At 41.2% G+C, this 16342-nt stretch overlaps 1 protein-coding gene and 1 long non-coding RNA gene across 3 annotated transcripts in view; both read left to right on the forward strand.

Annotated features, from left to right (window-relative positions):
* The window catches only part of LOC115155550 (transmembrane protein 163), a 98979-nt gene that overhangs the window by 76848 nt on the left and 5789 nt on the right, over positions 1 to 16342 (forward strand). For both annotated transcript variants that reach the window (XM_029702252.1, XM_029702251.1), the window contains exons 4-5: positions 773 to 864; positions 6749 to 6845. In XM_029702252.1, coding sequence (XP_029558112.1) covers positions 773 to 864; positions 6749 to 6845 — 189 coding nt within the window. The remainder of the gene's footprint in view (positions 1 to 772; positions 865 to 6748; positions 6846 to 16342) is intronic.
* On the forward strand, positions 14677 to 15065 carry LOC115155551 (uncharacterized). Its single transcript, XR_003868102.1, has 3 exons — positions 14677 to 14830; positions 14868 to 14897; positions 15032 to 15065. It is a non-coding gene; the product is annotated as an uncharacterized LOC115155551 (long non-coding RNA).

Below are 16342 nucleotides of genomic sequence, written 5' to 3' on the forward strand. Positions count from 1 at the left end.
TTTATTTATATGCCACAGACACTGTAATAGGAAGCTCTGGTTTATTTCTTCATTTGGATCCCCATTAGCTTTTGCAGAAGCAGCAGCTACTCTTTCTGGGGCCACAAAAAAAAACATAAAACATAACAAAACACATAACAAAACACTGATACACTGATAGACAAGTCACACAATTATTTTATTCAACGATATACAAACAATATAACTACAATATAAAACAAACAAGATTGGCATCTAGAATGCAATTAAAGCACACTATAATTCCATGTCAGGTATACCAGGACAGCTTACTGAAGACATGGATGTTAATAACAACACTGAGCTGTTAAGGCAGTTGGTGCCATCTATGTTTTAACAGAAAGAAACATCCCTGTTTATGTGTGTTTTCCCACTTTTTCTAAGGAATTGACATCCCGAAGTAATTGTGTGCTAGTTGGTAGCTATAGCTGCATGAAACCAGAGGGTAGCAGTATAATTACAACCACAGTGAGTGTGTCTGGTAGTGCCTGCAGGCTTGAGTCCGTCTTCAGACTGCCGAGCTGTAGTAGTAGTACTAGGCCGTTAATGGCACCACAGGGGATAGATGTGTTGGTCTCACAGTAAACAATCCTGCAGTTCAATAACCACGCTACTCTAGTGGAAAATATAGGGTGTTTAGGGTAGTAGTGGAATGGATGGCGGGACTGTAGACTTCAGTGAATATGATGTATGTTAATTTACTATTTTACTATTTGATGCATCCCCACTGGAGACCTAATGCCTGTCTTTACAGTTTGACGCCACATTGGATGTGCTATCTTCAATCATCGTGCTGTGGCGTTATAGCAACGCAGCAGCTGTCCACTCTGCCCATAGGGAATACATGTGAGTAAAACGGCCACAAAATTGAACGTTGCATGGTGTTTCCAAATAGAATGTTCCCTGTTCACCAGCATAGAAACAGTTCTCCCCTAGTAGCCTACTGGATTAAATTCAATTTTCCTTGAATCTATATCAGTGTCTTGTACATAGGGCTGTGGGGGTCATGACATTTTGTCAGCCGGTGATTGTCAAGCAAATAACTATTAATATAAACAATATATCATCTCCTGGCATCCACTCATAGCCTACAAGCCACTGATGCAGACCTTTGGAACAGATACATTTTAAAAAGTCTAATAAATCCATGTAATATAGCCTACACCTTCTGTGGCATTATTTTATAGTATGAAGAATAAAATTGAACAAAGCTGAATAAAATAGAAAGGATATTTTCTCCAAACGATTTGAGGGAGTGCGCACAAGCAGCTATTCTGTGTTGGGCGGTTAACAAAGAAACAGGTCCTCCTATATGCTTCAATTAGAGTTATTTATTTAACTTTAGTTGTGATACAAACATTGGGCTATATGTTTTGATTTTTAATACATACTAAGGCTGCATGATGCGACTCCAATGATGTTTTGAAAAAAGTTGCATGAAAGGCATGAGCTCTGGAGACACTTCATCAGTCTCTCATTCACAATTTTACAAGCACTTGATAGTGCCTCGAATTTCCTAGCGGCATTCCCTTTGTATGGCCGTAATGCACCCTAAAAAAATACATGCCTTTTGCGGCCAGTGGCCGTTGTGCCCTTGGGCTGAATATAATAATTATAATTCCCTTCTCCCGGCTGCTCGCTCCGAAGCACCTCTCACTCACATGGCTCTCCGTCACGTGACTGGATCTTTCTCACAGGCTACAAGTGAAGACAGACACATTGGGGATGCAACTGCCCTCGTCCTCATCCAATTCCAAGGTGCATATTGAAGATATTGGAATAATTGTCCACATTTACTTTTCGTCAGCCAACAAGATGAGTAGGCCTAATGAACAGCAAAAGCACTAGCCTATGTCAATCTACTATCCCCATAGTACAAAGGTTTACCAATTCTGTTCTGTGCAAGAAAAAAATATTACAAGCATAGTCTGGGACAGTTGTTGGGATCTGATAAATCCCAAATTAATACAACCACCAGCCCCAAACTTTTTAAAGTAATGAGGCTGATGCAACAGATCAGAACGTTTAGCCTAAAATGTTGATAAACTATTCAGCTATTTCTTCACATTAGAAGCGCAGCAATACGCACACGGCAGTAAGCTATAAGCACAAAAGTTCTATTAGCAGGAAAACACCATTCTCAAAAGTGACCGCAAATGTGATTATGCATGTAGTCTTTTATTATAAAGGTGCATTTTTATAGTGAACATTATCTTCCCCAAACTTGAAACTTACCCACTGCACATGTATGCCAGTTAGGCTTTACATCCGTTATAAAGCAGATTAATGTGCTTCATTTTAAGAAGTTATTTGGCCACTTTAGTTGTGATACAAACATTATTAAAACATATAGGTCTATGGGCTAGGCTACATGAGATGTGTGACTATTATTTGAAAAAGCCACCAAAAATTGCATGCGCTGTTTCTTGTCTTAAGCTGGGCATCATTCACAAGTAATAATATATCATTCACAAGTCATAGTGTGAAATTAGTTAAAATAATATATGTGTGAAATTTGTTTTTCTATTTAGAATGAATCGTTATCATGCACATGTCTCAAAACAGGGAAGGGGAAAGAATCATGGTATCTATGCACTTAAATAGCGCTATTCCCATGGTTAATTTTCATGCCAGCCATGTATGTTATAATCCTGTTGAAAAGAGAAGCAATGTGCTTAATATTAGGAAGGTTGAGAAAAATAAATATAGTAGGCCCAGCCTATAGAAAGCTGATGGGATATTCCTCTTTTTAATAGAGGCCATCACTCTGTTTTCTCACGCAATTGCATAGCCTATAGAAATGTTGCGCAACAGGAGCTCATGGGCTCTCAGGAAGTATTTGATTAGATTTTCGATTACATTTGCATTGATGTCAGAGTGATTAGAGGGACAATAGAGTGCTGAGTACCAGGTTACCAGGTTGTTAGCAAGTTTGGTAGGCTAGTAATGACCATCAGTAGCATCAGAGCTTGGAGAAACCTAATTAGCGTGACTAAACAGTCACGTGAAATTTGACTGCCGTCATGACTCGTGATCGCTGGTGTGGCAGTAATATGGTCACCATAACAGCCCTACATGACCATATTGAGCTGTTATTACATGCATTTTTAGTCCAGTCAGCCTGGTAGAACGTCTTCTAAATTACTCAAATGTAAAACATATGTACAGTATATCTTCCACAGAGTTACAGGATACAGTATATCTTCCACAGAGTTACAGGATACAGTATATTTCTTTAAAAAAAAATATTTCACCTTTATTTAACCAGGTAGGCTAGTTGAGAACAAGTTCTCATTTGCAACTGCGACCGCCCAAGATAAAGCAAAGCAGTTCGACACATACAACAACACAGAGTTACAAATGGAATAAACAAACATGCAATCAGAAATACATTAGGAAAATCGATATACAGCATGTGCAAATGAGGTAGGATAAGAGAGGTAAGGCAATAAATAGGCCATGGTGGCAAAGTAATTACAATATAGCAATTAAACACTGGAATGGTAGGATGTGCAGAAGATTAATGTGCAATTTGAGATACTGGGGTGCAAAGGAACAAGATAAATAAATAAATAAATACAGTATGGGGATGAGGTAGATTGGATGGGCTATTTACAGATGAGCTATGTACAGGTGCAGTGATCTGTGAGCTGCTCTGACAACTTGTGCTTAAATCTAGTGAGGGAGGTAAGAGTCTCCAGCTTCAAAGATTTTTGCAGTTTGTTCCAGTCATTAACAGCAGAGAACTGGAAGGAAAGACAACCAAAGGAAGACTTGGCTTTGGGGGTGACCAGTGTTACAGGATACAGTATATATTCCACAGTGTTACAGGATACAGTATATCTTCCACAGAGATGCAGGGTACAATATATTTTCCACAGTGTTACAGGATACAGTATATCATCCACAGTGTTACAGGGTACAGTATATCTCCCACAGAGATGCAGGGTACAATATATTTTCCACAGTGTTACAGGATACAGTATATCATCCACAGTGTTACAGGATACAGTATATCTACCACAGTGTTACAGGATACAGTATATCTACCACAGTTACAGGATACAGTATATCTTCCACAGTGTTACAGGATACAGTATATCTTCCACGGTGTTACAGGTTACTTTATATCTTCCACAGTTACAGGGTACAGTATATCATCCACAGTGTTACAGGGTACAGTATATCTTCCACAGAGATGCAGGGTACAATATATTTTCCACAGAGTTACAGGATATAGTATATCATCCACAGTGTTACAGGATACAGTATATCATCCACAGTGTTACAGGATACAGTATATCATCCACAGTGTTACAGGATACAGTATATCATCCACAGTGTTACAGGATACAGTATATCATCCACAGTGTTACAGGATACAGTATATCTACCACAGTGTTACAGGATACAGTATATCTACCACAGTGTTACAAGATACAGTATATCATCCACAGTGTTACAGGATACAGTATATCATCCACAGTGTTACAGGATACAGTATATCATCCACAGTGTTACAGGATACAGTATATCTACCACAGTGTTACAGGATACAGTATATCTACCACAGTGTTACAGGATACAGTATATCTACCCCAATGTTACAAGATACAGCATATCTACCACAGTGTTACAGGCTACTGTATATCTTCCATAGTGTTACAGGGTACAGTATATCTTCCACAGAGATACAGGGTACAGTATATTTTCCAGAGTTACAGGATACAGTATATCATCCACAGTGTTACAGGATACAGTATATCTACCACAGTGTTACAGGGGTTCATCCTAGTTCATATCTTGTTCCTGGTTCGACAGCATCTCACTGTTACTTCCTCAGCACTGCAGGTTCTACAATGATAAAGGACACCGACGCCCGTCTACCATCCATCTTATGTATGCCCACTGTAGGGGATGGGAGCACAGGAATGGAGGGGGGAAGGGATGGATGGATGAAGACATTCTCATTCTCAGTCAAAACCAGAGATAAATGGGGAAGTAATGGCGAAGGAAGAAAATGACATCTTTCTCCGGCTCCAAGGAGGCACTAAACTGTGAAGCTGCTGCTGGAACCGTTGCCAGGAACCCAGAGAACTGACACCTTTCACTTTTGTTTAATGCGAACAGATCTCCCCTTCCTCTCTATGCCTGATTAAACCTGTGTTAAAATAGCACTCAAAAACTGGAGAACCAGTACAGCAATTCAAGTGTACCACGGAGAGGTGAAGCTAAAAATAACTGCAAGGCAATTTGTTAACTTAAAAATGTATTTTAGTTAAGATTTTTGCTTCCGTTTTTACTGGATGATGACAAGGGAATCAACCCTCAGTAAACCCATGTAACTCATAAATTATAATTTATAAAGTTGTTAACATGATATCTATGCATATATCATACGACACACTACATAATACTACATTTACCACATAAAATCTACACTCTTAGAAAAAAACGTGCTAAGTAGAACCATACAGGGTTCTTTGGTTTGTCCCCATAGGGGAACCTTTTTGGTGCTGGATAGAACTCTTTGTAGTGTGTGCGGTTCTTCAAAGAACTCCCAGTATATGGTTCGACCTAGAACCCTCTATGAAGGGTTCTGCCCAGAACTCTCTATGAACGGTTCTACCAAGAACCATTTTATCATCTAAATGTTCTTCCTAGAACCGTCTGTGAAGGGTTCTACCGAGAACCCTTTTATTCTTTGGAGGATTCTTCCTAGAACCCTCTATGAACGGTTCCACCAGCATTATTATCCTTTAAATGTCATTATTTATGACAGTAGATGACATACTATATATCATAAGGCCTTATTTTCAGGGACTAGTTATACCCTAACACAGTGTTGTTAAGAATCTCCTGGTTTATAGGCCACATCAGGGCTCATTATCAAGTCACATTATGTTGGCTTGCAAAGTGATGTATAATTCCTGTTGGAATCCTTTCAGAGTTAGGATATCCAACAAGTTGAATTGTTAATCACCTGCAACCTATATTCAGAATGACTGCCAGGGCAGGGAAGATTGGATACTGAGACTACCTCAATCATCTAAACTGGAACAACCATCTCAGTAACGGTGCAAAAAATCTAATTATTAACAGATTGGATTAGTTTAGAAAACATTGTTTTTTATCTTTGTGTAGCATAAAATGTATCAACCAAGCAATGTACTGTACATACAAAAACACTGATATTACAGAAAATCAAACAATTCTGAAAATCTCCTTGCAACAGAGCATGCTGGGAAATATTATATATTGTTCTATGTAGAACCCTTCTTGCCTTCCAACGAATCCTTCTTGCCTTCCAAAGAATCATCAAAGAACCCTGTCTTCCAAAAATGGTTCTTAGGATGTTAAAGGCTCTTGGTAGAATCATTTGCCTTACAAAGAACCCTTGTCTTCCAAAAATGGTTCTTAGGATGTTAAAGGCTCTTGGTAGAATCATTTGCCTTACAAAGAACCCTTGTCTTCCAAAAGGGGTTCTTCTGATCAAAACAGTTCTTGGTAGAACCCAATCCCCCCCACAAATAACCCTTTTTTCTAAGAGTGTAATGGTATGGTAATAGTATGATAATAGTATGCTAATGGTATGATATGGTAATGATATGGTAATAATAATGGTATGTAATGGTATGGTAACGATGGTAATGGTATGGTAATAGTATGGTATGGTAATGGTATGGTATGCATTATGCGGCAATATGTTTTGGTTTCTGTCTGTCCACAGAGCGTGTGTGGTCCTTGGGGTGGTCTTCATCTTGTCCTCCCTGTGCATTCTGGGAAAAGCCATCCATGACCTGGCCACCAAGCTGCTTCCTGAAGTGGTGAGAGACACCCCTCACACACACACACGCATGCACACGCGCACGCACGCACGCACACACACACACACACACACACACACACACACACACACACACACACACACACACACGCATGCACGCACGCACACGCGCACGCACGCACGCACACACACACACACACACACACACACACACACACACACACACACACACACACACACACACACACACACACACACACACACACACACACACACACACACACACACACACACACACACACTCACTCACACACACACAAATAGACACAGCTGCAAACACCAACACAGAAAACCCTGTAGTGAGACATCAGTGTGATGAATCAGTTATAGTAGAATCTTTCCTCAAAGTCGTCACTATGTTTTATATACGAGAAGATGTCTTTTTATAGCCCCCTTTTTCAACCTTGTGATGTCAAAGAAGTCTTCCTCTGTCCCTCTCTGATTCACCTCCCATGTGGTGAAGGGCAAGGCCTGCTGAGGTTAAGGCAAGGCAAAGGAAGCAGAGAAAGGAGTGGCTAGGTTAATCCTGGAATAGTCTCATCTCACTGCTGCCAGGAAATGCAACCTGTTCTACACTTCTGTAGATTGATGCTGCGGTAGAGATTTAAAAAAGTTGCCGCATCAAACCAACAACGTTTCTGTTCTAGATAAATAGGTATATACAGTATGCAATGGCTGTTATCAGAGCAGAATTAGCACTTTTTCAGACTTGGCCCTTACAATTTATTCCATTATATATAATTAGGTGCACAATCTTCACATAATCCAATGTGATAGTACAATTGTAGGATATTGGTTTGAAGGATTAAATGTTTCAATGAATACAAATTAACCTCAACCCTCACATTTTCTCTCACTTTCACATTTTCTCTCTCACTGCCTCTACTCTCTCTCTCGCTTTTGTGCTCTCTCTCTCTCTCTCTCTCTCTCTCTCTCTCTCTTGCTTTCGTTCTCTCTCTATCTCTCTTTCTCTCTCTCTCACTCTCTCTCTCTCTCTCTCTCTCTCTCTCTCGCTTTCGCTCTCTCTCTCTCTCTCTTTCTCTCTCTCTCTCTCTCTCTCTCTCTCTCTCTCTCTCTCTCTCTCTCTCTTGCTCACTCTCCCTTTCGTTCTCTCTATTTGCTGTCTCGGTTGGTAAATGATGGTAAATGAGTGATTTCTCTCTGATTTGGAGCCAACACCAGTAATCAGTGAGGCTGTAAAGTCTTTTAAGTCTGCTTCATGGCAACGGTGCGCCAACAGCTGCTGTACGATGCAACCACTGGTCTGAAAACGACCAATTAGCTGCTCATTACCACGACAGTCAGGAAGTACAGTAGCTGATCCACAGCCCAGCCCAGAGTACAGGTCTTCACGGGTCCAAAAAGTTGGACCCAATATGCTTAAATAGATTTAGAGACCCGTTCCAAACGGAGGGAGAGAGGTGCCACTCTAACAGTCAGGGAGGGGCCGTACATGGGGAGCAGTACACTAATAGCTGCCATAGCTAGGTTATTTATTATCCAATATGATTACGTAGTACCTGTCCTGACTGCATCAAACCGGGAGAAGCTAGTTAAGCTAGCTATATAGCTAGGCTAACTGAGGCTGCATGCATTTTCTCATCCTACAGTTGCAAACAACAACAACTCCATTCAGAATATTAAGTAGCAGCCTACCTGTTGGCTCTTGGTCGTTGTAGTCTATCCTTCTTCTTTAACATGGAGCGAGGCTCTATGACTGTAGCCTATTGCTGCTTTGGTGACCTATGATTGGCCAATAACAACAACAAGCTCCACGCGCCACGCTCATGAAAAGCAAAGAGCAGCAGCATAAATTATACAATTTCTCTCTCTCTACTGCAGCATTCATGTTCTGATCTGTACGGGCCCTTCTGGTCAGTTCAAATTACACATACTTCAAACCCATGACAATCCTGTCAGATCCGACCTAGACCTGTGACATTATTTAGAATTGTGTATCCGGGCCTGCTCGTGTCCCGGGTTCCAGGTTCCGGATCAGGTCTCGGTTGTTCGGGCACAGATGGATCCGTGAAGACCTCTAGCCCAGAGTCTAACCTTGCATTGCGTTGTCAGGACAGAGGTGGAGAGAGGAAACAGGAGAGAGAGAGTGGGACTGAGAGGGAAGGGGGGTTAGAGGAAGTGAGAGAAAGAGAGAGAGAGAGGAAGAGAGCGAGAGAGAGACTCAAAGTGAAGAAAGGAGAGGATTGATAGATTAAGATAGAAATTAGTTCTCTCTCTTCCCCTTCAGTCCACCCCCCCCCTCTCTCTCTCTCTCTCTGTAGCCAGTGAACATGTCTGATGCTGCACTCTGCTCTTTTTTTTGTCTGTTCAGCCTCTTAGAAGTTAATAAGTCCCAAGAATCCTCTCTGCTCCAGTTTAGGTAGCTGCTGGTTGGCTGGCTGGTTGGTTCAGTAGACAAGGGCCTGTGTGGTCAGGGCTTTGTTTGAGACAGAGTTTTACAGTATTAAAGGCAGTAATGAGAGTGATTTTGGTACTGTAGCAGGGGTTCTTAAAGTGGGGTCCGCAGACCAACCGGTACTGCAGGCCAGATGTCAAAATATACCCCAAATATGTTTACATTAATATTTCTAACAACAATAGATTAAATAATTTTTTTCCAAGGGATCCGTGGAATAGGTTTAGAGGGTGTAATATAATACAATACAATATAATGTTATGTATGTTCTTAACCCTGGGCAACATGGGCCTGGGAGGCTCACAGTGATCCACAAATTAGAATAGAATACTTACTCCATACTTACTGTATTCCCCCTAATTTGTTGTTAATTTTGTACATACAGTTGAAGTCGGAAGTTTACATACACTTAGGAGTGAATCATTAAAACTCATTTTTTCAAACAGTTCACAAAATGTCTTGTTAACAAACTACAGTTTTTGTTGTGCATGACACAAGTAGTTTTTCCAACAATTGTTTACAGACAGATTATTTCACTTATAACTCACTTTGTCACAATTCCAGTGGGTCAGAAGTTTACATGCACTAAGTTGACTGTGCCTTTAAACAGCTTGGAAAATTCCAGAAAATGATGTCATAGCTTTAGAAGCTTCTGATAGGCTAATTGACATCATTTGAGTCAATTGGAGGTGTACCTGTGGATGTATTTCAAGGCCTACCTTCAAGCTCAGTGCCTCTTTGCTTGACATCATGGGAAAATCAAAAGAAATCAGCCAAGACCTCAGAAAAGAAATTGTAGACCTCCACAAGTCTGGATCATCATTGGGAGCAATTTCCAAACGCCTGAAGGTACCATGTTCATCTGCACCAAAAATAGTATGCAAGTATAAACACCATGGGACAATGCAGCCGTCATACCGCTCAGGAAGGAGACGCGTTCTGTCTCCTAGAGATGAACGTACTTTGGTGCGAAAAGTGCAAATCAATCCCAGAACAACAGCAAAGGACCTTGTGAAGATGCTGGAGGAAACTGGTACAAAGTATCTATATCCACAGTAAAACGAGTCCTATATCGACATAACCTGAAAGGCCGCTCAGCAAGGAAGGAACCACTGCTCCAAAACTGCCATAAAAAAGACAGACTACGGTTTGCAACTGCACATGGGGACAAAGATCGTATTTTTTGGAGAAATGTCCTCTTGTCTGATGAAACAAAAATAGAACTGTTTGGCCATAATGACCATCGTTATGTTTGGAGGAAAAAGGGGGAGGCATGCAAGCTGAAGAACACCATCCCCATGGGGGTGCTTTTCTGCAGGAGGGACTGGTGCACTTCACAAGATAGATGGCATCATGAGGAGGAAAATTATGTGGATATATTGAAGCAACATCTCAAGACATCAGTTAGGAAGTAAGTTAAAGCTTGGTCGCAAATGGGTCTTCCAAATGGACAATGACCCCAAGCATGCTTCCAAAGTTGTGGCAAAATGGCTTAAGGACAACAACGTCAAGGTGTTGGAGTGGCCATCACAAAGCCCTGACCTCAATCCCATAGAAAATGTGTGGGCAGAACTGATAAAGTGTGTGCGAGCAAGGAGGCCTACAAACCTGCCTCAGTTACACCAGCTCTGTCAGGAGGAATGGGCCAAAATTGACCCAACTTATTGTGGGATGCTTGTGGAAGGCTACCTGAAACGTTTAACCCAAGTTAAACAATTTAAAGGCAATGCTACCAAATACGAATTGAGTGTATGTAAACTTCTGACCCACTGGGAATGTGATGAAAGAAATAAAAGCTGAAATAAATCACTCTACTATTATTCTGACATTTCACATTCTTAAAATAAAGTGTTGATCCTAACTGACCTAAGACAGGGAATATTTACTCTGATTAAATGTCAGGAGTTGTGAAAAACTGAATTTAAATGTATTTGGCTTAGGTGTATGTAAACTCCTGACTTCAACTGTACATGCATTGTAATTTAAATCTAAAGTCCTTAGTTGCTTCATCCATTTTTGGTATGGAATACCATGATATACCCATTGATTCGTGAGAAATATAAATTATAAATGCCTCATGGACTTCTACTGTCGTACCCCATCAGAACATAAATATTAGCTTGTTTTACGCCAATGTTTGTAAACAACGTAAATGTAAACAAATACAATATTGCTTCAAAACTTGGATAGAACTATTATTTTGATATCATGGATTGTCAGTCCTTGCATCCATTGCTCTGTCTATGAATTTGAGAGTGGTTACTGTACATTTCTCCATGCTCATCCCTCAGCTTTTTACCAAATCAGAGATGTTTGGAATTGCAGGAAATTAGCTTGAAAACTGCAACATTTGCTCTCCGATGACAAGAGGTGGGCCTTTAAAATGTTCCTTCCCAGGGCCGATGACATGCACTGCCAAAGTCAGAGTAAATCTCCTTGTATGCTATTTGGATCTCACTGGAGTTGTGAGGGAGACCCTGATGAATTTGCCATCTCAAAAGGGGTCCCCAACCCAAAACATTTGAGAACCCCTGCTGTATAATTAAGCTATGCCAGAGGAGGTGTGGTATATTGCCAATTTTTTGGGGGTCATGCCCGCATTCAGGAATCAAATCACCCAGTTTATAATACAGTTTAGACTCTATAGTGATTGAACAGATCAGGCTCCAACAGGCCTGTCTTCACATACTCACACACATTCTCACAATCTCCCTCCAACTCTTTCTGGCCTGGCTCTGTCTATTTCACAACATCCCACTTCATCCTTCTCCCATTTGTCTCTGCTTCTCTGACTCTTAACAGTGATGACTGTGAAGGAAGCGAGTTTAAAAAGAGTCGATACAATCTTTCGCCTGACAGATTTTTACTGCAGTGTCCAAATGTAACTCACTTTCAAGCAGCAATCTTTCTCTAACTCTGGTGTAATTTATACCAAACACAATCTGATCTCGAAGCGTAGACGAGGTTAGGTCTACAAAATTGCACGTCTGTGCTTTTAATTTCAAATCTGTAACAAAGACGTCAAACTTTTCACCTTGCTGTTGTACACGACAGCGAAACACACAACGTTCATATGTCTCGTTGTTCTTAGGTGAACAATATGCATCACAATGATCCATTACCTCCGTGAACTCATCTTAATCCTCCTCATTTGCAAACGTGAAGGAACTGAATATACTGATCCCTGTGGTCCCGCTATAGTAAGAAAGAGAGCAACGTTCACTCCGGGTACCATGCATTACTATGTGGGTTACATCGAACACAGACAACATCACCTTCAATCATAGCTAACGAGTTTTAAATGTTATTCTGCCATTGACATACATAAACCACAGATGTTGTAAAAGAGTGTCGTAAACCATCACTCAGAACCACATTGATGCAGGTCCAAAGACTAATTTGGCTGGCTCTCCTTCTAAACAGTCTCAGTAGGCTCATCTATAGTTAACCTGCCTGGGCCTGTGGCCAAATCAAACCTACCCCAGGGGTCCATTGTGCTACACACACACACACACACACACACACACACACACACACACACACACACACACACACACACACACACACACACACACACACACACACACACACACATACACATACACATACACATACACACATACACACATACACACACACCTGCCCCTGGGGTTGAGAGGCGAATCATCAGCCTGACAAGATTAACTGGTCCGGGTGCTAGTAAGATACAGTGGATAGAGGTCAGGTCTAGTAAGATACAGTGGATAGAGGTCAGGTCTAGTAAGATACAGTGTATAGAGGTCAGGTCTAGTAAGATACAGTGGATAGTGGATAGAGGTCAGGTCTAGTAAGATACAGTGGATAGTGGATAGAGGTCAGGTCTAGTAAGATACAGTGGATAGAGGATAGAGGTCAGGTCTAGTAAGATACAGTGGATAGTGGATAGAGGTCAGGTCTAGTAAGATACAGTGGATAGAGGATAGAGGTCAGGTCTAGTAAGATACAGTGGATAGAGGTCAGGTCTAGTAAGATACAGTGTATAGTGGATAGAGGTCAGGTCTAGTAAGATACAGTGGATAGAGGTCAGGTCTAGTAAGATACAGTGTATAGTGGATAGAGGTCAGGTCTACTAAGATACAGTGTATAGTGGATAGAGGTCAGGTCTAGTAAGATACAGTGTATAGAGGATAGGTCTAGTAAGATACAGTGGATAGTAGATAGAGGTCAGGTCTAGTAAGATACAGTGGATAGTAGATAGAGGTCAGGTCTAGTAAGATACAGTGGATAGAGGTCAGGTCTAGTAAGATACAGTGTATAGAGGATAGAGGTCAGGTCTAGTAAGATACAGTGGATAGAGGTCAGGTCTAGTAAGATACAGTGGATAGAGGTCAGGTCTAGTAAGATACAGTGGATAGAGGATAGAGGTCAGGTCTAGTAAGATACAGTGGATAGAGGTCAGGTCTAGTAAGATACAGTGGATAGTAGATAGAGGTCAGGTCTAGTAAGATACAGTGGATAGTGGATAGATCACAGGTCTAGTAAGATACAGTGGATAGAGGTCAGGTCTAGTAAGATACAGTGGATAGAGGTCAGGTCTAGTAAGAGACAGTGGATAGTAGATAGAGGTCAGGTCTAGTAAGATACAGTGGATAGAGGATAGAGGTCAGGTCTAGTAAGATACAGTGTATAGTGGATAGAGGTCAGGTCTACTAAGATACAGTGTATAGTGGATAGAGGTCAGGTCTAGTAAGATACAGTGTATAGAGGATAGGTCTAGTAAGATACAGTGGATAGTAGATAGAGGTCAGGTCTAGTAAGATACAGTGGATAGTAGATAGAGGTCAGGTCTAGTAAGATACAGTGGATAGAGGTCAGGTCTAGTAAGATACAGTGGATAGAGGATAGAGGTCAGGTCTAGTAAGATACAGTGGATAGAGGTCAGGTCTAGTAAGATACAGTGTATAGAGGATAGAGGTCAGGTCTAGTAAGATACAGTGGATAGAGGATAGAGGTCAGGTCTAGTAAGATACAGTGGATAGAGGTCAGGTCTAGTAAGATACAGTGTATAGTGGATAGAGGTCAGGTCTAGTAAGATACAGTGGATAGTAGATAGAGGTCAGGTCTAGTAAGATACAGTGGATAGAGGTCAGGTCTAGTAAGATACAGTGGATAGAGGTCAGGTCTAGTAAGATACAGTGTATAGAGGATAGAGGTCAGGTCTAGTAAGATACAGTGTATAGAGGATAGAGGTCAGGTCTAGTAAGATACAGTTGATAGAGGTCAGGTCTAGTAAGATACAGTGTATAGAGGATAGGTCTAGTAAGATACAGTGTATAGAGGATAGAGGTCAGGTCTAGTAAGATACAGTGTATAGAGGTCATGTCTAGTAAGACACAGTGTATAGAGGTCAGGTCTAGTAAGATACAGTGGATAGTGGATAGAGGTCAGGTCTAGTAAGATACAGTGGATAGAGGTCAGGTCTAGTAAGATACAGTGGATAGAGGTCAGGTCTAGTAAGATACAGTGTATAGTGGATAGAGGTCAGGTCTAGTAAGATACAGTGGATAGAGGTCAGGTCTAGTAAGACACAGTGTATAGTGGATAGAGGTCAGGTCTAGTAAGATACAGTGGATAGAGGTCAGGTCTACTAAGATACAGTGGATAGAGGTCAGGTCTAGTAAGACACAGTGTATAGTGGATAGAGGTCAGGTCTACTAAGATACAGTGGATAGAGGTCAGGTCTAGTAAGAGACAGTGGATAGTAGATAGAGGTCAGGTCTAGTAAGATACAGTGGATAGTGGATAGAGGTCAGGTCTACTAAGATACAGTGGATAGTGGATAGAGGTCAGGTCTAGTAAGATACAGTGGATAGAGGTCAGGTCTAGTAAGATACAGTGGACAGAGGATAGAGGTCAGGTCTAGTAAGATACAGTGGATAGTGGATAGAGGTCAGGTCTAGTAAGAGACAGTGGATAGTAGATAGAGGTCAGGTCTAGTAAGATACAGTGGATAGAGGTCAGGTCTAGTAAGATACAGTGGATAGTAAGATACAGTGGATAGAGGTCAGGTCTAGTAAGATACAGTGGATAGTGGATAGAGGTCAGGTCTAGTAAGAGACAGTGGATAGAGGATAGAGGTCAGGTCTAGTAAGATACAGTGGATAGAGGCCAGGTCTAGTAAGATACAGTGTATAGTGGATAGAGGTCAGGTCTAGTAAGATACAGTGGATAGAGGTCAGGTCTAGTAAGATACAGTGGATAGAGGATAGAGGTCAGGTCTAGTAAGATACAGTGGATAGAGGTCAGGTCTAGTAAGACACAGTGTATAGTGGATAGAGGTCAGGTCTAGTAAGATACAGTGGATAGAGGTCAGGTCTACTAAGATACAGTGGATAGAGGTCATGGCTCTCAATTCAGACTGGGGAGGACTGGGAGGAAGGGAGTCCTAAACTGAGTCAAAGGTCAGGACAGACAGAGGGCTTGCTGTGGTGGTGGTAGCTCTGTGTGAATGCGTGGATTCCTCTCACGTCCACCCTCCCTAACCCTCAGTGGCCAGTGAGTGGAACCTGATTAAAAATGGAGGAGTTAGATTGGTTTCCCAGCTGCTGTGTGGAAGTGGACCTTTAATTTGAGCAAGGGATAAATGACAGAAAGAAAGGAAAAACACCTTCTCTCTCTCTCTCTCTCTCACATCCGCCTCACAGACAGAAGGTGTTTGAGTCTGAACATGCAGAGGGAAGGGAAGATATCTCCATATTAGATAGAGGAACAACCAGTAATGTTGTTCAGTATTGATTCCAGACCGCAGTTTGACTTGGTAAAGGCTTCTGATGTGGGGAATAAGAGGGAACACTCAAAATGTACTGGGGTGCTTTGGGGAGGGTGGTGTGATTTTGTTATTCAATGTGTTTGTATGGGCTAATAGCAGTAAGGCCAAATAAAATGTTTCAGCAAATAATTGTTTAAATATATTTGTTTGATAATTCAAGGGGTCTTAAAATTTCAAATCAAATAGCAATATTATCCTTGGTATGACCTTAATACAATTACATATAGCTTAGTAGTACCCCCTTCCCCGGCTA

The sequence above is a fragment of the Salmo trutta genome, chromosome 20 (assembly GCF_901001165.1).
Source record: "Salmo trutta chromosome 20, fSalTru1.1, whole genome shotgun sequence".
Lineage (NCBI taxonomy): Eukaryota > Metazoa > Chordata > Actinopteri > Salmoniformes > Salmonidae > Salmo > Salmo trutta.